Genomic DNA, 23,558 nt, shown 5'->3' with positions numbered 1-23,558 from the left:
CTCCCTCTCCCACTCTCCCTGCTTGTGTTCCCTCTCTCGCTGTGTCTCTGTCAAATAAATAAATAAAATTTTTAAAACAAAACAAATAAAATTTTTAAAACAAAACGAAACAAAACAAACAAAAACCAGCCTCAAACCATATTTATCCCAGTTTTTAGTTATCACAAATTCCAGGAACACCAAGCCGGCAAATCAACAGATACTTTATATTTTTAATTCACAGTTAATTTGAATCCCCTTAGAAACTCATGTTTATGAAAACATTTGAGTAATACGTGTGGCAGTAAAACCATTCTGCTTCTCTAACCTCTCGTGAGAGCAGAAGTTAATGCAAACAAGGTGGAAGAGCCAGTGACCAGGACCAGTCTGGATGCTCAGAGAGCTGCTACATGGAGGTTTCAAAACACCAACAATAAATGTCCACTAGATAGCTCACCACCTACAGGAGTAACAGTAAACACTATCATTTTATATAACCCAAACCTACCATCTCATAAAAGCAACCAGACTTCACAGGGTGACACATGCTGTCACAGAGATGCCCAGATAATTACAGGACTTGAGAATACTGAAATGAAAGACCAAGTCCTAGGCATCAAACTAGGGCTCGCAGCCCAGGAGGTGACAGTTAAAGGAGAGCTTCAGAGACATAAATGAGGTGGTGGCATCAAGCACGGGACTCCGCAGCAGAGATCCCGCAGGAAGGGAGGCCGTGCTGTAAGGCGAAAGTCTCCAAGGGCGCTCAGGACGTCAGTCCGCCTGGGAGGGAAACTAAACAGCACTCCAGCAGAGAGCTCCTGGACATGACGGCTAGAGGAGCAAGCTGGGAGAAATCGATGCAGGCTCCCCTGCCATGCTCCAAGAGGGAAGGAAGTCTTCCTGCCGCCGGCAGCTTGCTGTGCCAAGAGAAAGGCGGGAAGGCCGAGGAGGCTGCAGAAGTCAGGGGCTCCATCAGCTCACACAACACCGCAAATACCATGAGAAGAGTTTGGACTTCATCCAGAAGCAAAAAGGGGCCAGCATAAGGTTTTTAAAAGAAAAATAATTGCAGGGCACCTGGGTGGCTCAGTCAGTTGAGCATCTGCCTTCGGCTCGGGTAATGATCCCAGAGTCCTGGGACTGAGCTCCACGTCAGGCTCCCTGCTCCACAGGAAGCCTGCTTCTCCCTCTCCTCCCCACTCATGCTCTCTCTTGCTATTTCTCTCTTGCTCTCAAATAAATAAATAAAATCTAAAGAAAAAAAAAAGAAAAATAATCAGATTTTCACTTTAGAAAGATCCTCTAATTATGTTTCTCAACCAAAGTGACTTGTAAGTTACATCACCTGAAGATCTCCCACGTTTTGCTTTGTCAATAAACACCGTTCCTGTAAAGCTCCTCCTGCTTCTTAATAAGACAAGTTTTAAGCCTCTAAGGTATTTTTCAAAGTGTAAGTCTTGACTTTTCTCGTGTATGTGTGAGACAGACAGACACCAGTAAGAGAAATTTAAAGGGGATGCTGTTATAGTAGAAAAGATAAGAAGTGAGGATTGGAAATCTAAGATGCTAGTTCAGGTAAGAAGTCAAATCAAAAGTACTTGTCACTGATCATTTTTTTGTGTGGTGAGGGGAAAAAAGAAATCAGGTTTTTATGAATGCAGTTGCATTTAAAATGTTTCTTTTAAAGGAAAAATGGAAATCACAAATAAGTGCTTTGAGAATACTCACATCCAGAATTTCATAAAATGTTCACTCATCTAACAACCTGATTTTCATTTGAAATTCTTAATTCTGACCAAAAGGATCCAAGAGAAAATCAGCACGCAGCCAACAGGACAGACAAGGCATCAGGATCCTGGCTCACCATGTTTCGTAAAGTGCAGTTACCATTCTGAGGTGTGGTGACTGGCTCTATAGCAGCTTTTTCCTTTGAGAGGGTCTCAAGGTTAAATCTTTCACCAAAAGTTTCTCTCTTTCATCCTTCTAAGATGCAAGCTTGCTATGAAACATTTGGCAGTGGGGCACCTGGGTGGCTCAGTCGGTAAGTGTCTGCCTTTGGCTCAGGTCATGATCCCAGAGTCCTGGGATCGAGCCCCTCATTGGGCTCCCTGCTCGGCGGGAAGCCTGCTTCTCCCTCTCCCACTCACCCTGCTTGTGTTCCCTCTCTCGCTGTGTCTCTGTCAAATAAAATCTTAAATAAAAAAAAAAAAATAGTCGGCAGTATTAAAATAAGCACTTTCGGGACACCTGGGTGGCTCAGTCAGTTAAGCATCTGCCTTTGGCTCAGGTCATGATCTCAGGGTCCTGGGATCAAGCCCCACATCAGGGAGCCTGCTTCTCCCTCTGCCTGCTGATGCCCCTGCTTGTGCTTGCTTTCTCTCTCTCTGATATTTTTTTAAAAAATAAATATAAATAAAATAAGCACTTTGATCCAAAATTTTCAATTTCTCGGAGTAGGTTGCAAAAAAAAAATCCCCAAAGCAAATTAACTATTAAAACAATGTCAGTAAATCTTCTTTTACAAAGCACAGCTCAGTGTCCAAGCAGAGTTCCAAAGGTTGCCAAAGGGCAGCCAACCAGACACCTAAATAGAGCCCCTCCTCCATCATGATTTGAAATTAAGAATGGGGTGGGGAGAACCTCAAGGTACTAGGCTCCTTGTCAAAAAACACATACACAGGGGCACCTGAGTGGCTCAGTCGCTAAGCGTCTGCCTTCGGCTCAGGTCATGATCCCAGCGTCCTGGGATCGAGCCCCACATCAGGCTCCCTGCTCCATGGGAAGCCTGCCTCTCCCTCTCCCACTCCCGGTTCCCTATCTCGCTGTGTCTCTGTTAAATAAATAAAAAATCTTAAAAGAACAAAACAAAACAAAAAACACATACACACAAAACCAGGGATGCCTGAGTGGCTCAGTCTTTAAGCATCTGCCTTCGGCTCAGGTCATGATCCCAGAGTTCTGGGATCGAGCCCCGCATTGGGCTCCCTGCTCCACAGGAAGCCTGCTTCTCCCTCTTCCACTCCCCTTGCTTGTGTTCCCTCCCTCGCCATCTCTCTCTGTCAAATAAATACATAAATTCTTAAAAAAAAAAATCACAACACACTTCTGAAACTCCCATTACTCTCAGCCTTGGGATACACATGGTGCATCTTCATGGATTTTAAGTTTTATACAACAATTAGAAGAATTTTATTAAATCAAGCAGAGCATGGAATATAGCAAAAATTCAAAAATGAAACTCCTAAAACGACAATCAGGAGGGAAATTAAGCCCTATCAGACACTGAATAATGAGGTGGCATCCCCCAAATCAAAGCAGCAATAGAGGGCAGCTCACTGGCTCAGTAGGTAGAGCATCTGACTCTTGATCCCAAGGTCATGAGTTCAAGCTGAACACTGGGCGTGGAACCTACTTAAAAAAAGTATTTTCTGAAAACCCAAAACAGCATAATAGAATAAAAAGCTCAGAAACAGACCCAAATACATATGGTAATTTAGTATTCAATAAAGGCATTCACATCAGTGTAAGTAAAGACACCACAGACTTTTTTTTTTTTTTTTTTTAAAGATTTTATTTATTTATTTGACAGAGAGAGACACAGTGAGAGAGGGAACACAAGCAGGGGGAGTGGGAGAGGGAGAAGCAGGCTTCCCACAAAGCAGGGAGCCCGACGCGGGGCTCGATCCCAGGACTCCGGGATCATGACCTGAGCCGAAAGCAGATGCTTAACGACTGAGCCACCCAGGCGCCCCGACACCATAGACTTCTAATAAATGGTGGTTGGGACAACCAGGATGCTATCTGGAAGATCGAATTGGACTCACACTTCACATTATACTTCAGTACACATTCTAAATGAAATGTAAATGTTTACTGAAATCATAACAACACAGAAAACATCAACAATTCTCTTTATGATCTTCGTATGAGAAAGACCTTTCTAGGATTCAAAATTCAGAAGCCATAAAAGAAAAAGTTACATTAATCAATCTCATAACTTTCTGCATAGCAAATTGGTAAGCAAAGCCAAAAAAGAAAAGTTTTGCAACTCATGTCTCTCACACACACACACACACAAATCTCAAAGAATTCCTACAAATTGATAACGAAACTAAAAATATAAAAATGGAGAAATGACATAACAGGAAGTTCAAAAAGATACAAATGGCCCTAAAGCTCCATCTCTGCTGTAAGAGGAACACAAAATAAAAGTAGACAGAAACACCTTGTATGGTAACCACCAGAGCAGTTTACCTACTATTCCTCTCTCCTTCTAGATACTTTCTGGATCTTGGGTGGGACTGAGAAATAAGCTCTGGGCAATGACTTGTGAGCAGAAATGATGCATGTAATTCTAAGGCATGCATTTAACTGCTGGCACTGAAACCATCCAGAGGAACTGACAGTGTTTCTCAAACGGTGGCTATTACCAAGTGGCAGATATCCAAGTGACTAGGAGGAGTCCCCTCACCTCCACTCAAGCTACCCCCAGTTTGTAATCCACACATAGCTTGGGCAAGATATAAGCATTTGTTGTTTTAAATCACTGAGACTGGGGAGTTATTTATTCCCACGCATAACCTAGCCCATCCCATATATATCTTGCCTCGTCTATCAGTCTGGCAAAGTTTGACAAGGCCATGGGGAAACAGGCATTTTCTCATACAGTGCTACTGAGGCTAAAAAAAGGAATGACCTCTATGGAGAACAATTTCCAGCATCTATTGAAATTACCAATGCATTTATTTACCCTTCACATCCTGCAGTCCCACAGGGGTATTTATTCTACAGATTTACCTGCACACATGCAAAACAATTTAAAATCAAAGTTATATATTGAAACATTGTTATTAACAGCAAAAGCCTGAAAAGAAGCCCAGTGTCTATTTATTTATTTATTTAGATTTTATTTATTTGACACAGAGAGAGAGCAAGAGAGAGAGGGAGAGAGCACAAGCAGGGGGAGCGGCAGGCAGAGGGAGAAGCAGACTTGCTGCATGAGCAGGGAGCCCAATGTGGGGCTCAATCCCAGGACCCTGGGATCATGACCTGAGCTAAAGGCAGCGGTTTAACCAACTGAGCCACCCAGGCGCCCCCCCCACCAGTGTCTATTTATAGAGAACTGGCTGAATAAGCTATGGAAAATCCATACATTAGTATACAATGTAACTATTTGTAAGAATGAGGACCCAAAGGGCGCCTGGGTGGCTCAGTTCTTAAGCGTCTGCCTTCGGCTCAGGTCATGATCCCAGGGTCCTGGGATGGAGCCCCGTATCAGGCTCCCTGCTAGGCAGGAGCCCTGCTTCTCCCTCTGCTTGTGTTCCCTCTCTCACTATATCTCTCTCAAATAAATAAAATCTTAAAAAAAAAAAAACTGGGGACCCAAGAGAGATGGATGCAAATATCCAGACTGTACGTGAAAGTTTATAGGCAATTTTTACTTAAACAGTTAAAAGCTGTAAATGATCCAAATGTCCATTAATAAACTAAACACATTAGGATTAACTCATATCATAGACTACTACTCAGGCCACCTCCCTCAAAAAACTACTGATACATGCAACATGGGTGATTCTCAAAAATACGATGTTGAGTAAAAGAATCCAGACACAGAAAAGTAATGGAGCTGAGGAGTCCATCAATACAAAGTTCAAGAACAGACACAACTAATCTATGTAGAAAGAAATCAGAATAGTGATTACCAAAGGGAAATGGGAACTAGGTAGAAGAGAATATGAAGGAACTTTCTGGGATGATGGAAATGTTCTATTGATTAGGGTGGTGATTACGTATCAAAATTTAGTGAACTCCCAGGGCGCCTGGGTGGCTCAGATGGTTAAGCGTCTGCCTTCGGCTCAGGTCATGATCCTGGGATCAAGCCCCACATCAGACTCCTGGCTCAGTGGGGAGCCTGCTTCTCCCTCTCCCTCTGCCTCTCCCCCTGCTCACGCGCGCTCTCTCTCTGTATCTCTGTCTCAAATGAATAAATAAAATCTTAAAAAAAAAACAACTTAGTGAACTCCCTTCACAAAAGTTAACTCAAAATGGATCACAGACCTAAATATAAAACAACACAAAACAATAAAACTCCTCAAAGATAACTTAGGAGAAAAATCTACATGACCTTGGGTTTGGTGATGACTTCTTAGATACATCACCACTACATGATCCATGAAAATAAGAACTGATAAGCTGGACTTCATTAAAATTAAAATTTCTGCAATTAAAGACACTGTCAAGAGAATATAGACAAGCCTCAGACTTGGAGAATAATGTGCAAAAGACACCTGGATAAAGGACTGTTATTCAAAATATACAAAAGAACTCTTAAAAATAAAAACAACCTGATTTCAAAAAATGGGCCAAAGACCTTAAAAGGCACAGCACCAAAGACATAAGCATATGAAAAGATGCTCCCTGTCATATGTCAGCAGGGAAATGCACATTAAAACACCAATGCAATACCACCACACACTTATTACAATGGCCAAAATCCGTAACGCTGATAATACCAAATGCTGGTGAGGATGTAATCAACAGGAACTCTCATCGCTGGTAGAAATGCAAAATGATACAGCCACTTCGCAAGACTGGTGTTTTGTTCAGTTTTACAAAATTAAACATACTCTTGGCTGCCCCACCGTCTGGCTCCCCGGACCCACGACCCTACTGATGCACACACGGATGAAGCTGCCCCACTCCTGGGAACACCATGTCTGGTTCCTCCAGCGTCATCACTATGAAGAAAGTGGTTCAAAAGCTCCGGCTGGAAGCCTTCCAACCGGGCTCAACCGCATGAAGGTTTCCCAGGCAGCTGCAGATTTGAAACAATTCTGTCTGCAGAATGCCCAACACAACACCCTACTACCTGGTCTATCTTCAAGTACGAATCCCTTCAGACCCCAGAATGTCTGTTGCTTTTTGTAATAAAACAAATCTTTGGATGGTTTTCTAAACCACTTTTCACGAACCAGTGAATATTCAAAGGAGAACTAAATTTGAAGTCTGTACAAAAGCTTATCCCTAGTGGCGCCTGGGTGGCTCACTCGGTTAAGGGTCTGCCTTTGGAAGAGGTCATGATCCCAGGGCTCTGGGAGGCTCCCTACTCAGCAGGGAACCTGCTTCTCCCTCTCTTTCTGCCTCTCCCCCTGCTTGTGCTCTCTCACTCTCGCTCTCTCTCAAATAATATTTTTAAAAAATTATTTTAAAAAGCTAATCCTTATAACACATGCCATATATACAAACTTCTACTTTTGTCAGTCCTTAACCTCTATGTCTCTCAATTTTCATAAATTTCTACTTCACAAGGGTAATTATTTTATAAACACGGCAGCATCATACAAAAAAATATTTTGTGTAAAAAAATATTAAACATACTCTTATGCCATACAATACAACAATCATGCTCACTGTGCTCCTAGGTATGTATCTAAAGGGGTGGAAAAAACATCCACACAAAAGCCTGCATGCAAATATTTACAAAGCAGCTCCACACTTAATTGCCAAAACTCTGAACTAAGAAATCCTTAAGTAGGTGATAAATAGGTGATACAGGGTAAGTAGGTGATAAAGAACAAATAAACTACAATACAGCCAATGAAATATTATACAGCACTAAAAAGAAATGAACTATCAAGTCATGAAAAAAAAGCTTAACTGCATACTACTAATTCAAAGAAACCAGTATGAAACGACTATGTACTATTTCTAACTATATTACATTTTGGAAAAAGCAAAACTAGGGAGAGTGTAAAAAGTATACTTGGGGGATGTCAGGAAGGAGGGAAGGATGAATAGACAGGGCAGAGGACTTTACACCAGTGAAATTATTTCATGATACTTTATTAGTGGATGTATGACATTATCCATTTGTCCAAACCCACAGAATGTACACACACACACCACCAAGAAGAGCAAACCCTAATGTAAACTAGACATGTGAAGGTTATTAAAAGTGGGCGGGGGGGATGGGTTAGGTTAAATAGGTGATGGGGATTGTGGAGTGCATTTATTTCACTATACTGTACACCTGAAACTAATATTACACTGTATGTTAACTAACTGTAATTAAAAAAACAAACAACCAAAAACTAATCTCCAGCAGGAAAGAATGGAATACTACCAAATGCCATTTTTCCCCCCAGTATTAAAAAACAAAACAAAACTGGGGTGCCGGGCTGGTCAGTGGGTAGACCATGTGGCTCTTTTTTTTTTAAAGATTTTATTTATTTGTTCATGTGAGACAGAGAGAGAGAGAGAGAGAGAGAGGCAGAGGGAGAAGCAGGCTCCCAAGGAGCAGGGAGCCCGATGCGGGACTCGATCCCAGGACTCTGGGATCATGACCTGAGCTGAAGGCAGAGCCATCTGAGCCACCCAGGTGCCCAAGACCATGTGGCTCTTGATCTTGGGGTTGTGAGTTTGAGCCCCAAATTGGGCAGTGGGGGGCGAGAAAGAAAGAAAAAACCAACCTAAACTTAAAAAACAAAACCATAGACATTGGGTGATAATGAGGTGTGAACGGAGGTTCAAATGTAACCCTCTGGGAGTGCCTGGGCAGGTTGAGTGTCCAACTCAGCGGGGAGTCTGCTTGAGAGTCTCTCTCTCTCTCTCCCTCTGCCACTCTCCCCAACAGCGATCTGGTGGGCTCTCTCTCCCTCTCTCTAAAATAAATAAATAATCTAAAAAAAAAAGAAACAAACAAACAAACAAGGGGCACCTGGGTAGCTCAGTCATTAAGCGTCTGCCTTTGGCTCAGGTCATGATCCCAGAGTCCTGGGATCGAGCCCCACATCGGGCTCCCTGCTTCTCCCTCTCCCATTCCCCCTGCTTGTGTTCCCTCTCTCGCTGTGTGTCTTTCTGTCAAATAAATAAAATCTTAAAAAACAAAAACAGAAACAAACACACACAAATGTAACCTTCTGGTGGGGAACACTGATAGTGGGGGAGACTAGGCATGTGTGGAGGCAGGAGGTACATGGGAAGTCTCTAGACTTCTACTCAATTTTGCTGTGACCCTAAAATTTCTAAAGAAATAAAGCCTAGGGGAACCCTGGCTGGCTCAGTCGGTAGAGCATGTGACTCTTGATCTTGGGGTCGGGAGTTCAAGCCCCACACTGGGCAAGGAGCCTACTTAAAAACAAAAACAAAAAAGCAGATGCCCCTGAATACAAAATACAACAATAAAATAAAGTCTACTGAAAAAAATCTGAATGAACAGGAACATTTCCATGTATATACTTTTACCTGTATTTTGTTTAAAGCTTTTGACTTCTTAAAAAAAAAAACCTAGGGGCGCCTGGGTGGCTCAGTTGGTTAAGCGGCTGCCTTCGGCTCAGGTCATGATCCTGGAGTCCCGGGATCGAGTCCCGCATCCGGCTCCCTGCTCAGCGGGGAGTCTGCTTCTCCCTCTGACCCTCCCCCCTCTCATGTACTCTCTCTCTCTCATTCTCATTCTCTCAAGTAAATAAATAAATCTTTAAAAAAAAAAAAAAAACCTAGGAAGCTTTTAATTACTGATATAGAAATCTCTACAGGTATAGAACAGTGTATGCGGTATGCTACATTGTGTAGGAAAGGGAAGGAGTAAGAAAATGGCTGTTTGCTCTTATGCACACACACACTGAAACAATCTGAAAATAAGGAAGGCTGTTCCTTACAGAGGATGTGGAAAAATGGGATGACGCGGGCAGCCATGGGAATGAGCATTCTCAAGGTATACTTTCTAAAAATCATTTTCCTAACAAAAATATGCAAATAAAAATGAAAATCATTTTCCTATTTAAACAATATGACTATCAACTATTCACATAAAATTATTTTACTTTAAATTTTTATTGAAGGGGAAACTTGTTTACTTAAATTACTAAAGCACTTATTTTCCTGATGCAGTGAAAATAAAAGAGAAACAAGATAATCTGAACTCTAGGTTCTAATGACTGAAAACTAGTGTTTTTGTTCATGGTATTATTGTATCAAGGTCTCAGGTGTTAGACATGCAAGATATAAGCAAAAATAAAAACAAAACAGCCAAAAAAAACAGGTCCCTTGGCATGTATGTCCCTCTTCTAGGATTTCTCTGACATAAATATAGAAGTGTTAGGCAAAAAAAGTTTGAGCAGCAACTGACAAAGTCTATAAAATTCAGCACCAACCTTATATTAAATATCATGGATGGAAGCCGTCCTAAAGCCCTGACAATCCTTTACATAGTTTATTGGATATAAAAAAAATTATATATTTTTTAAGTTTCAGAATTCAATCAACCTTTGAGGCTCTGCCACCTAGTAAAAGTGAAATATTTTCCTTTTTCCAGACCTCAAAAGTTATGCCCCACTAAATTGGGGATTAAAAAACTCACCCTATAAAAATGATCAATATACCAAATACTCTTGGTAAATAGCACATTAAATCAGTTGGCCTGAAATTCAAACTTCTATTAGAGAAAGGGATTAGCCAAGCAAAAGGGATTTAAAAAGTGAGCCAACTCAGAAAATCTATGAATCTACTTTCTAATAGGATATCCCCCAAATTGGTATTAAAGGAAAAATGCTGGGAGGTAGGACAGAGGTGCTAACTGGCAAGTCAAAAGTCTTTCCCTATGTGGATAGGCTTATTTAACCATTAAAATTTGGAAAATCTTTCCCCCTCCTACAGTGGAACTTAGTTCTCCAAGGAGGATGATTTGAAACGTTTCTCAGGCTTTATACAATTTGGGAAATAATGGCTTCACGTTTGAAAATATACCTTCCAATTTCACTGATAATCAAAAGATATCATTTTGATATCAAGAGATATCATTTATGGGGCGCCTGGGTGGCTCAGTTGTTAGTTAAGCATCTGCCTTTGGCTCAGGTCCTGATTGGGATCGAGCCCCTCATCGGGCTCCCTGCTCAGTGGAAAGCCTGCTTCTCCCTCTCCCACTCCCCCTGCCTGTGTTCCCTCTCTCGCTGTGTCTCTGTCAAAAAAATAAAATCTTTAAAAAATAATCATTTATAAAACAAGTTTTTTTTCTTAAAGATTTTATTTATTTGAGAGCGAGAGAACACAAGCAGGGGAGTGGCAAAGGGAGAGGGAGAAAGCAGGCTCCCCAATGAGCACGGAACCCAACAGAGGGCTCGATCCCAGGACCCCAGGCTCGGGATCATAACCCGAGCCGAAGGCAGACATTTAACTGAGCCACCCAGGCGCCCCAAAAAGTTTTTAAAATTTCATACTCAGGGTCACCTGGGTGGCTCAGTCATTGAGCGTCTGCCTTCGGCTCAGGTCATGATCCCGGGGTCCTGGGATCCGGCCCCGCATCGGGCTCCCTGCTCTGCGGGGAAGCCTGCTTCTCCCTCTCCCACTCCCCCTGCTTGTGTTCCCTCTCTCGCTGTCTCTCTGTGTCAAATAAATCTTAAAAAAAATATGCACATAACAACATGATGGCATTGTTTTTACGTATATGCAGGAAAATCAAAAGGAATTATATGAAAATATTACAATCTTGTTCTCTGAGTGGTGGCTTTTATTTGAGATGAATTCAAGTCAGCAGTGAGCTCAGACTCCTTAGAAGCCCAATATAACTACATTTCATTTTAGCTTATCTGTACTTCTCAAATTGGAGTGCACATCAGTGGATGTATAATAAAGCCACAAGAAAAGCATCCTGTGTCATCCTGGACTCTAAATTTCAATTAGTTTTACCAAAAAAAGGTTAAAGGAATTTTTTTAATATTGCACAGAAAACAAAAGAATTTTAGAACAAATGAGTTTTTTCTTCTATTCCATTTCTTTGTAAGACTGTCCAAAATGTAAGAATAACTTTTTCTTAATAATTAGGTCTTTACCTTGGAAGCCAAGAGAAATATGAGGTACAGAGGATTCTCAAAAGTCTCATTTGGTTAATTTTTATTTTTTCCCCTATGTACATCTTCCCCTTCCCTTGGAATCACTACTTTTTCTATCAAAGATCTTTACCATTAGCAGTCATTCAATACTCTTCTACATTGCTAAGGTCACAGAGAACAGGAAACCCTTAAATTCTTCCAGGCCCTTACTTCCCAAATGACAAGAATAAAATAAAAGTAATCAATTCCAGGTGGACTGTAGATCTCATTTTGAAAAACAATACAACTTGGGGCGCCTGGGTGGCTCAGTTGGTTAAGCGACTGCCTTCGGCTCAGGTCACGATCCTGGAGTCCTGGGATCGAGTCCCACATCCGGATCGAGTCCCACATCGGGCTCCCTGCTCAGCGGGGAGTCTGCTTCTCCCTCTGACCCTGCCCCCTCTCGTGCTCTCTCTCTCTCAAATAAATAAATAAATAAAATCTTTTTAAAAAATGAAAAACAATACAACTTGGTAGAGGATAATATCTGTAGGACCTGGGGGAAGGTGAAGATTTCTTACCCAGAACACATGCAAAAAGCAACAACTATTAAGAAAAATATTGACAAATTGGACTAAACTGAAATTAGTACTTCTGTTCATCAAAAAGATGTTATTAAGAGAAAAAGGTGGGGCACCTGGTTGGCTCAGTCGGTAGAGCACGACTTTTGATCAGGGTTCTAAGCTGAGCCCCATGTTGGGTGTAGAGATTACTTAAAAATAAAATCTTTAAAAAATAAATTAAAAAAAAATTCAATGAGAGGCACGCCTGGGTGGCTCATTCGTTAAGTGTCTGCCTTCAGCTCAGGTCATGATCCCAGGGTCCTGGGATTGAGCCCAGCATCAGGCTCCCTGCTCCACGGGAGGCCTGCTCCTCCCTCTCGCACTCCCCCTGCTTGTGTTCCCTCTCTTGCGGCTCTATCAAATAAAATCTTTAAAAAAACTTTTTTAATTAAAAAAAATTTTCAACGAGGCTTAAAAAAAGGTAAAGTACCTCACTAGAGGATATGTAAATACTTGAATATGAAAAGGTCAATTTCACTGGTCATTTAAGAAATGCAAATTAAAACCACAATGAGATACCACAACACATCCATCATAATGGCTAAAATTAAACCGATTATGGTGAGGATATGTAGAAAATGAACTCTCACATAGCATTCAGGAGAGTCGAATGTGATATAATCATTTTGGAAAACAGTCCGGCATTATCTAATAAGCTAAATAAACATTTAGGACCCAGCAAGTCCTCTTTTATCAAAAATGTATATATATGGGAAAAAAATGTATATATGTGGTACCAAAAGATACGTACAAGAATGTTCACTGCAGCTTTATTCCTAACAGCCAAATACTAGAAAAATTCCAAATGACTATTGCCAGCAGAAAGGATCAAGTATACTATAACACAATGAAATACTGCACAGCAGTAAAAATGAACACACTACTGCTACCCACAACGTGGACAAATCACCTAATCCTGAGCAAAAGAAACCAGACACAGGATGAACTACAATGTATAATTAATTGTATACAAAGTTCCAAATAGGCAAAATAATCTGTGGTGTCTAAAGTAAGGGTAGTGGTTACTTTTGAGGAAGATGTTAATGACCAGTAAGAGGCAGTAAATGAAAGATGGGTGTGTTCTGGATCCTAACAACATTTTAATCTTGGTGATAGATACATAGATACGTTCCCCTTGTGATAATTTACCATGTGTAATGTTATAATTTGTATACTTTTCTGTATGTAAAAAAATACATTTTATTTTTTTGAAGATTTTATTTATTTGAGAGAGAAAGAGAGAGTGCATGAGTTGGGGAGGATCAGAGGGAGAAGCCAATTCCCTGCTGAGCAGGGAGCCTTATGCGGGACTCAATCCCGGGACTCCAGGATCATGACCTGAGCTGAAGGCAGTCGCTTAACCAACTGATCCACCCAGGCAGGCACTTCTTTTTTTTTTTTTAAGATTTTATTTATGAAAAAAAATTTTTTTAATTAAATAAGAACACTAGAAAAATTCTAAGAGGAATTAAGAAGGGTCTTACCTGATCAGATATTCTAAAAATATTAATTGGAACTGTGATCATAATAGAGATAATGAGTCAAATTAAGGGGCGCCTGGGTGGCTCAGTAGTTAAGTGTCTGCCTTCGGCTCAGGTCATGATCCCAGGATCCTGGGATCGAGCCCTGCATCGGGCTCTCTGCTCCGCGGGAAGCCAGCTTCTCCCTCTCCCACTCCCCCTGCATGTGTTGCCTCTCTCGCTGTGTCTCTGTCAAATAAATAAATAAAATCTTTAAAAACAAAAGTGCTAAAAAAAGAGTCAAATTAATAAGAGAAATAAAAAAACAGAAATAAAATAGAAATAAACCCAAGTACATATAATTTATTATATAATAAATATGGTCTTTTTAACTAGTGAGGGAAGACTAGATTATTCAATAAATGGTTTAAAAAACCTGAGTAGCCATTTGGTCAAAAAGTAAAATAAAGCTGGATCCCAATCTCACTCCCTAAATCAAACTAGACTGTAAAGGACAAAGACTGAATACATAAAATGAAACCATCAATACTAAAACAAAACATGAGTGTATATTTCTATAATCTTGGAATCGGGAAATTCAGAAACCATAAAGAAAAACACCACATGAATTTGACCACGTAAGTGAGTTTTAATGTACCAAAAGGAAAAAAATTTTTAAAAATGAGGAAAAAGGATCTTCAGCAGAAATATTCAATAAGCTCTTAAAAATCAGAAAATGGTCAGCAATCCAGGACACACAATTCACAGAAGAAATACAAATGGCCAACATATATAAACAGATGCTCAATGCCACTAGCAAAAAAAAAAAAAAAAGCATATGAAAATAACATGCTATCTTTCACTATTAAAGTTGGTGTTTGAGGGTGCCTGGGTGGCTCAGTTGGTTAAGCGACTGCCTTCGGCTCAGGTCATGATCCTGGAGTCCCGGGATCGAGTCCCGCATCGGGCTCCCTGCTCGGCAGGGAGTCTGCTTCTCCCTCTGACCTTCCCCCCCCATGTGCTTTCTCTCTCTCTCAATTCTCTCTCTCTCAAATAAATAAATAAAATGTTAAAAAAAAAAAAGATCTAAAGTTGGTGTTTGAAATAAGAATGGCTGGGGTGGGAAAAAGGCTGAGTATAGAATGCAGTGTTTATAGTATGGCCTTTTACCACCTATCAAAATTTTAAATGGTCATCATGCCCTTTTTCTCTTTCTCATCTTGCAACCTAAGTGAAACATTCACTCAACCGAGATACATATGTTCACAGAAACACTATCTGTATAGCATCAAAAACTGAGAACCCAAAGGTCCATCAACAGGGAACTGGTTAAATTGTAACACATCAACCTCTACACAATGAAATATTACATACCAAGAATAAGGTAGGGCGCCTGGGTGGCTCAGTTGTTAAGCGTCTGCCTTCGGCTCAGGTCATGATCCCAGGGTCCTGGGATCGAGTCCCACATCGGGCTCCCTGCTCAGCGGGAAGCCTGCCTCTCCCTCTCCCACTCCCCCTGCTTGTGTTCCTGCTCTCACTGTCTCTGTCAAATAAATAAATAAAATCCTTAAAAAAAAAGAATAAGGTAAATTTTCTAGATGCACTAATATGGAAAAAAGTGTATTACCAAATAAAAACAAATTGCAGAAAGTATGCAGTGTGACATTCCTCCCCTTTTTTCTAAAATAACAATTACAGGGGCGCCCGGGTGGCTCAGTTGGTTAAGCGACCGCTTTCAGCTCGGATCATGATCCTGGAGTCCCGGGATCGAGTCCCGCATCTGGCTCCCTGCTCCGTGGGGAGTCTGCTTCTCCCTCTGACCCTCCCCCCTCTCATGTGCTCGCTCTCGCTCTCTCTCTCTCTAATAAATAAATAAAATCTTTTAAAAAAATAACAATTACATTGATTATATTCTGCCTTTTCTGTAAAATGTATGGCACACGAAGGAACTTCATCTTCTGGGGCTTTACCCCAGTGCCACTCTAGAATACTACACCAAACCCATAGTAGGTGCCAAAATTATTTGTTGTCTAAAAGAATGAATATTTACTCCAGTAAGATATACAACAGGTACTCAAATATTTGAATTTAAAAGACATACAGAAAAAAATAATATACAGTTTTAACAATGGTTAGTTAGCCTGAGATTAAGGTGGGGCTTTGACTTTGCACAAAAATTAAGAACTAAGTATTCTCTGAGTGTTAAAATGTTAGCAGAAAAATACATAACCATAAACAAGGATAGATAAGGACCCAAGTGTCATGGAACATAAAACATCTATTTAAACCAGTTAAGATGGGGCACCTGGGTGGCTCAGTTGGTTAAGCGGCTGCCTTCGGCTCAGGTCATGATCCCAGGGTCCTGGGATCGAGCCCCGCATCGGGCTCCCTGCTCTGCGGGAAGCCTGTTTCTCCCTCTCCCACTCCCCCTGCTTGTGTTCCCGCTCTCGCGGTCTCTCTGTCAATTAAATAAATAAATAAAATCTTTAAAAAAAAAATAAACCAATTAAGATGCATAAAATTGGCAATTTTTAGATCAAAGTTGTGTTAAGTAATAAAAGAACAGGCAATCAGAATAAAAGAAGTGATCGATCATCAGTCAACAACTGTTAAAGCTGGGTGAGGGGGGATTCATGGTACCATCCTCTCTGCTTACTATGTATGTTTAAAATTTGCATTAAGGGGCACCTGGGTGGCTCAATCATTTGAGCTAATGTGATCTCAGGGTTGTGGGCAGGAGACTGGCCCCCCAGGGCCAGGAGGTGGGGGGCAGTGTCAGGTTCTGCTGGGGGGAGCAGAGTCCGCTGGAGGTTCTCCCTCTACCTCTGCCCCTCCCCTTGCACACAGGCACACTCTCTCAAATAAATCTTTGAAAAATTTTATAAAATTGGCAAGAAGTTTTTTTTTTTTTTAAATTAAAAAGCAGGTCCCCTGGGCACCTGGGTGGCTCAGTTGGTTAAGCGACTGCCTTCGGCTCAGGTCATGATCCTGGAGTCCCGGGATCGAGTCCCGCATCGGGCTTCCTGCTCAGCAGGGAGTCTGCTTCTCCCTCTGACCCTCTTCCCTCTCGTGCTTTCTATCTCTCATTCTCTCTCTCTCTCAAATAAATAAATAAAATCTTTAAAAAAAAAAAAAAAAGCAGGTCCCCTAACTTGCCCTGAGGGTCAGGCTCAAGGGACCAATAACTGCTAAAATGAGGAAACATGAAACACCTGAGAAAGGCGTTGCCCGCGAACATCATCAATGAAGAACAGCTGGATGAAGGAAGCTTCAGAGTGAGGCCTTGCAGCCCTCACAAGGGTTTTGGACTGGAGCTATGAGAAGTCAACCAGCATGATACTGACTTTCTAGAATGTGTTACATTTCTGTGATGCTTTAATTTTTTAAGTCATTGGTACTGTTTCTCTAATGAGAACAAAAGAGACATTGTACTACCAAGTCCAAACTGAAATTTTCATATCAAAATCTTAACTATCACAAAAAGAAACAAATTAACATATGAGACCTATCAGATCAAAAAGTGTGATTAAGGGGCACCTGGGTGGCTCAGTGAGTTAAGATTCTGACTCAATTTTGGCTCAGGTCATGATGCCAGGGTCCTGGGCTTGAGTCCTGCATCAGGCTCCCTGCTCAGCGGGGAGCCCCTTCTCCCTCTGCCTGCCATTCCCCCTGCTTGTGCTCCCTCGCACACGCTCTCTGTGATAAATAAAATAAATAAATCTTTAAAAAAATTCTCTCTCCCTGTGCCTCTCCCCTCCCCCATATTGTGTTGGCAATGGTATAAGGAAACAAGACATTCTTACACAGTAGGATTGTAAACTGGAACCATCATTCTGGTGGGTAATTTAGCAATATGGATCAAAATGAAAAATGCACATCTCCTTCTCAACCAATCTACTCCAAGGAACTTAACTATTACCCTTGTTGTTAGCAACAACTCTGCTTTAAGAATAAAGATTATACATAATATTTGCAGAACTCTGTAAGTACAGGTACAGGTTGCTTTCATCATGATTTTACCAAGCAGTTTCAGAAATGTAAATAGTCTTGATTAATTTACTCTTTGAGAATAACTAAACACCTCTTCAGCTCTGGAATCTCATAACAATTGTGTATGTAAAGTATAAAAGAGTATATTGATTAAAAAAGTATATTGATAAAAATTGCTTGGACCTCAGATTATGCGTGGTCTCAAAAGCACAAGCAATCAAAAACAAAAACAAAGGGGCGCCTGGGTGGCTCAGTTGGTTGATCGACTGCCTTCGGCTCAGGTCTTGATCCTGGAGTCCCAGGATTGAGTCCAGCATCGGGCTCCCTGCTCAGCAGGGAGTCTGCTTCTCCCCCCTCTCATGTGCTCTCTCTCTCTCTCTCTCTCTCTCTCTCTCAAATAAATAAATAAAATCTTAAAACAAAAACAAAAAAAACCACACCACAAAAAAACAAAGAAAAGTTTGGACTACATAAAATTAAAAGCTTTTCTACTACAAACAGTACCATCAAAAATATGAAAACACAACCCATAGAAATGAGAATATTTAGAAATATAAGGAATTTGTATCCAACATATAAAGAACTCTTACAACTCAATAATACAAAACAACCCTATTTTAAAACGGGCAAAGGACTTTAACAGACATTTCTCCAAAAATACACGGGAGGCCTAGAAGCACCTGAAAGATGCTGAACTTTATAGTCAGCAGGGAAATGCAAATCAAGACCACAATGAGATACCACTTACACCCACTAGCATGGCTGTAAGAAAAAAGAAACAGGAGCAAAGATGGGGAGAAATTGGAATCTTCATACACTGTACGTAAAACAGCACAGTCACTTTGGAAAATAATTTGTCAGTTCCTCAAAATGTTAAACATAGTTTTATGACCCAGCAATTCCACTCCTACAGATATACCCAAGATAAATGAATATATTCACACAGAAACCCCTACACAAATATTCTTGGCCACATTGTTCATAGTAGCCAAAAAGCGGAAACAATCCAAATGTCCATCAACTGATGAACTGATATATAAATGTGGAAACTACGTACATAAAACGGAATATTTGGCAATTAAAAAAAATGAGAAACGGCCAATACACAAAAAGATGTTCAGCTCATTAGTCATTAGGAAAATGCAAACCAAAAACACAATTAGATACCACTTCAAATTCACTGGGAGGGGGCGCCTGGGTGGCTCAGTTATTAAGTGTCTGCCTTCGGCTCAGGTCATGATCCCAGGATCCTGGGAGAGAGCCCCGCGTCCGGCTCCCTGCTCAGCGGGAAGCCTGCTTCTCCCTCTACCACTCCCCCTGCTTGTGTTCCCTCTCTCACTGTCTGTGTCAAATAAATAAATAAAATCTTAAAAAAAAAATTCACTGGGATGGCAAACAAACAGAAAGTAGCATGTGCTGGCAAGGATGGAGAGAAACTGAAACCCTCACGCGTTCCTGGTGAAAATGTAAAATGAACAGCACAGCAGCTGTAGGAAGCAGTGTGGCAAGTCCTCAGTTAAACATAATTACCATGACCCAGCAATTTCACTCCAGGTAGACACCCGAAAGAACTGAAAACACGTATTCTAACAAAAACTTGTAGCCAACTGTTCACAGCAGCACAATAGCCAGAAAGTGGATATAACAAAAATGTTCATCAAGTTAACTATGTGAGGTGACAGATGTGTTTAACTACCTTGATCTTGGGGTGGTTCAGTCGGTTAAGCGTCTGCCTTTGGTTCAGGTCATGATCTCAGGTTCCTGGGATGGAGCCCCGTATCGGGCTCCCTGCTCAGAGGGGAGCCTGCTTCTCGCTTTCCCTCTGCCTGCCATTCCCCCTGCTTGTGCTCTCTCCCTCCCTCCCTTCTGTCAAACAAACAAAATCTTAAAAAAAAAAAAAACTACCTTGATCTCAGTACTCATTGCACCACATGTATGTATATCAAATCATCATGTTGTACACTTTAAATATAGGCAATTTGTTTGTCGAGTGTTCCTCAGTAAAGTCGGGGGGGATTTTTTTAAGTCCATCAACTGATGAGTAGATAAAATATGGTATATATCCAAACACTGGACTATTATTCAGCCACAAAAAGGAATAAACTACTGATCAATGCTACAACATGAAGACACTGCAAAATATGTTATGTGAAAACCAGACAAAAAAGGCTACATATTGTAGGATTCCATTTATATGAAATATTAATAGAGAAATCCACAGAGACAAAAAGATCAGTGGTTGCTGGGGGTGGCATGAGGGGAAAATGGGAAGTGACTGTTTAAAAGGATATGGAGTCTCTTTAAGGTGATGGAAAAGCCCTAGAACTAGACAATGGTGACGGGTGTACCACTTACAAAGGTATTTAATGCCACTTAATTGTATATTTTAAAATAAATTTTGCTGCATATTTTACACACTTTTTAAAATGAAATTAAATACCAACACATGCTAGAATGCAGATGACCCTTGAAAACATTACATTAAGTGAAAAAAAGTCATAGAAGTCCACCTGTTTTATGATTCTATTTACATGAAATGTCCAAGATAGGCAAATTAGGAGGCAGAAAGTTGACCAGTGGTTGCTAGGAGCTTGGGGTGGTGGTGTACAGGGGAGGACCGAGTGCCAATCTAACGGCTAAAGAGCGTAGGAGGGGAAGGGGCAAAAAATGTTCTAAAATCAGATAGTGGTGATTGCTGAACAACCCTGTGAATACACGAACAAAAAAAACACTGGACAGTACATGTTAAATGGGTGAATCATACGATATGTGACTTATATTTCAATGCGGGGGGGGGAACCCTGCTTGGATACAAACCTTGTAATTGCAACTTTAAACTCTAGGACATTACCCTTACAGCGATCCCAGCCAATTTCTACTCCTTTACTTGTATTAAAATCAGAACTATATCAAAGTATTTTTTTTTTTGGTTATTCTTGAATCTAATTATACACAGACTACTGTCATTCCAGTACTTACTACTGGTAGTCGATGTGCCCTCCTTGTGAGCCAGACGCCCAGAGCTTGGAATTATTCGTTTGCTTAAAGCTCCCTAACTTGAATCACTTCTGAAACTCGACTTTAATTCCAAAGCACAGACCCTGACTTCCATTCCTTCCGGATCCCGCCGCGGAGTGTAAAAACTCCAGAAAGCCTTTACTAAATGCCTGCTAAAGTATGGCTACTGAGCATGCCCGGCTTGGCCAAGTCAATTCAACATTCCAGAACAAAAACTATAGTTCCCGCGTTAAAAGGTGGAAAAATAGAAGAGATAGGAACAATGCCTAAGAATTCGAACTAAAAGGCAAGGCAAGGTTCAAGGGCTAAGCAGAAGTGAAGGACAGAACTTACACAGCTCAAACTTCGTACCTGGTAAAGTGGTGCAGTCGCAACGACCCCCCCCCAAAAGGCTAACACAGATTAACAAGAACCGGGAGGTCAACTGGGGGTGAAGGATACCGATGACGTAGGCTAACTATACGTTTTTCTAAATCTGCCCTATCCAAAACTAATATTAAGATGACCAAGCCTTCACCGTCAACAGTAATAAAAGATACACTGTGATGAAACTCACTTCGACGAAGTTCCCTTTCTACAATGGAAAAAGCCGAGCCGTGGCCAAGATACAACCAACAACGTTTGCTAAGCTCTCAGCTCCTGCCGTCAACCATTTCCACCGCCATCTTCTAGATAAGAACCCAGAACCTTTCCTAAAGGGCTTTCAGCAGCATCACCTCCGTGCAGCGAGCCCGGGATGGCTGCGTTGCTCAGGTCGCCCAGACGCGTTTAGGAGGAAGCCTCCACCTTGCTCCTCTCCGCGCCTGCTAGATGCACACAGCTGGCCGCCGTCCTCTTTCCCCCAACATGACCCCCGGCCCCCAGTCCAGTTTTCCAAGGTCCGAAGCGAGGTGGGGCACAAGGCCCGGTGCGCGGGCCTCACCTGCACACGCCGCGGATGCAGGGCTCCAGCCAGATGCGGTAAGCGGTCTCGATGTGCTCCTGCGACACCTCCTCGGGCCGGACCGTCTCCGCCCAGCGCCAGGCCGCCTTCTCCAGCTGCAGCCGCGGGGCCATGGCCTTGGCCCGAGAAGCGCCTCCCAAGCCGGGCCGTCGCTGCTGCCGCTACTGCTGCTGCCGCCGCCGCCCAAATGGGCTCCGCCACCTGCCAGCAATGGGGACCAGGCGATTCCTCAGCCAGCTGGCCAGTCAATCACCTGTGCGCGCCACTGCCGCCGCGCCCGCCCGCCCGCGCCCGACCCGCACGACGGGCCGCAAAGCGCCGCCGCCGACACCCGACACCCCCCGCGCCCGCAGACGTTGGGTGTACTCCCCGTCGCTGTGGGCGCATGCGCATTCCCAGCAGCCTTTGCGCTTCCCCGCGCCTCTAGCCCGACTGGCGGAGGAAAGGGAAGCGGCTGTTCGGAATAGTGGTGCCACGTCCTCACCGGCGCTGCTGGGGTAGCAGCGTCTCAGCTCCTGGCTAGGCTAGCGTCCTGCGTACCACTATCCTAACAAGCCGGCGCCTCGAGGGCAGAAGGCTGCCTATTCTTGCTCTCTGGTACTTCCCCTTTAACCTTGAAGGAGTCACGTGAGAAGCTACTCAACGCACACCATAGGGCCGCTGGACTTGGGGGGGGGGGAGGACCCGAAACCGGGGCACCAAAAAAAAAAAAAAAAAAAAACCACGGTCGGCTCTCTAGAGGATGATTAAAACTTGAGCCTGGACCGGTTCCGACTCCTTTCCCGAGTTTTCCGCACGTCACGGGACGTTCTGGGCTTTTCCTGAACTAGAACTGGACTACGTATCCCGGCGTGCGTTCCTTGCTGTCGCTCACTGGATGCTAGGCATGCTGGGATTTGTAGTCCTCTAAGTGGAGGGGGTTTGGGGGAGTTCCTGGGTGGGGTTTCTGGGGCTGTGAGGGTCTTCGTTGCAGCTGGCAGACCCTCCTCGCTGCTGGTATCTCCTTTTGATGACTTATTAGTCCTTTCCTGAAGCTCCTCTTTAGTTCCCGGGTTTAGAAACATTACCTTTTTACAAGTCCCGCCCCAGGATGTAAAGAGTAGCCTCATCGAAATGTTTTTCAAACTGTTAAGGGCACTGCTAGAGGGAAGGTTTTTGAGGACTTTACATTTGAATGAGAGCCCTCCAGGGTCTAAGCACTAATTTCTGACACAGCAGTTTACCAGCTGGGTAACCTTGGACTTGATGCTTAAAGTGTGCTAGTCGTTAGACAAATATTTGTTGAAAACATGACGAAGATAAGACGTGGTCCCCGCCATTGCGGGTGGGTGAGGGGAGAGCGGTAGAAACACAAAGATACACTTCCCAGCCTTGGAAGGTTTGCAGTTCTTGGAAAAAGGCTTACCGGAAGAGGTTATTTCTAAAGGTTTGCAGTACTTGGGAAAAGGCTTACCATAAGAGGTTATTTCTAAGCACATCTTTAAAAGATGAGTAGAACTTAGCCAGGAGAGAGAAAAAGCAGCATTACAGACTAAGGGAACCACAAGGAGCAAAGGCACATTAGAAACTTATTGGTGTGGGGCACCTGGGTGGCTCAGATGGTTAGGCACCTGCCTTTGGCTCAGGTGCTGGAATCGAGTCCCACATCGGGCTCCTTGCTTAGTGGGGAGCCTGCTTCTCCTGCTCCCACTCCCCCTGCTTGTGCTCGCGCTCTCTGTCAAATAAATAAATAAAAATCTTT

At 42.4% G+C, this 23,558-nt stretch overlaps 1 protein-coding gene and 1 pseudogene across 4 annotated transcripts in view; one reads left to right on the top strand and one right to left on the bottom strand.

Moving 5' to 3' along the window:
- The window catches only part of USP48 (ubiquitin specific peptidase 48), a 93,528-nt gene extending 71,378 nt beyond the window's left edge, over window positions 1–22,150 (bottom strand). For 3 of the 4 annotated variants that reach the window (XM_025855973.2, XM_025855976.2, XM_025855977.2), the window contains exon 1: window positions 21,797–22,149. In XM_025855973.2, the coding sequence (XP_025711758.1) occupies window positions 21,797–21,930 (134 nt within the window). In that variant the 5' untranslated portion in view covers window positions 21,931–22,149. Of the gene's footprint in view, window positions 1–21,796 lie in introns of all 4 variants that reach the window. The other variant, XM_025855974.2, reaches the window with a different exon arrangement.
- On the top strand, window positions 6,692–7,102 carry LOC112811725 (guanine nucleotide-binding protein G(I)/G(S)/G(O) subunit gamma-5 pseudogene; annotated as a pseudogene).
- Window positions 22,151–23,558: the final 1,408 nt, after the last annotated feature.

This window comes from Callorhinus ursinus, unplaced genomic scaffold (assembly GCF_003265705.2).
Source record: "Callorhinus ursinus isolate GAN/ISIS: 27379988/994484 unplaced genomic scaffold, GSC_fseal_2.0 scaffold18, whole genome shotgun sequence".
NCBI lineage: Eukaryota > Metazoa > Chordata > Mammalia > Carnivora > Otariidae > Callorhinus > Callorhinus ursinus.
Note: the sequence above shows the minus strand (reverse complement) of the source record. Positions and strands in the feature narration are given on the sequence as shown.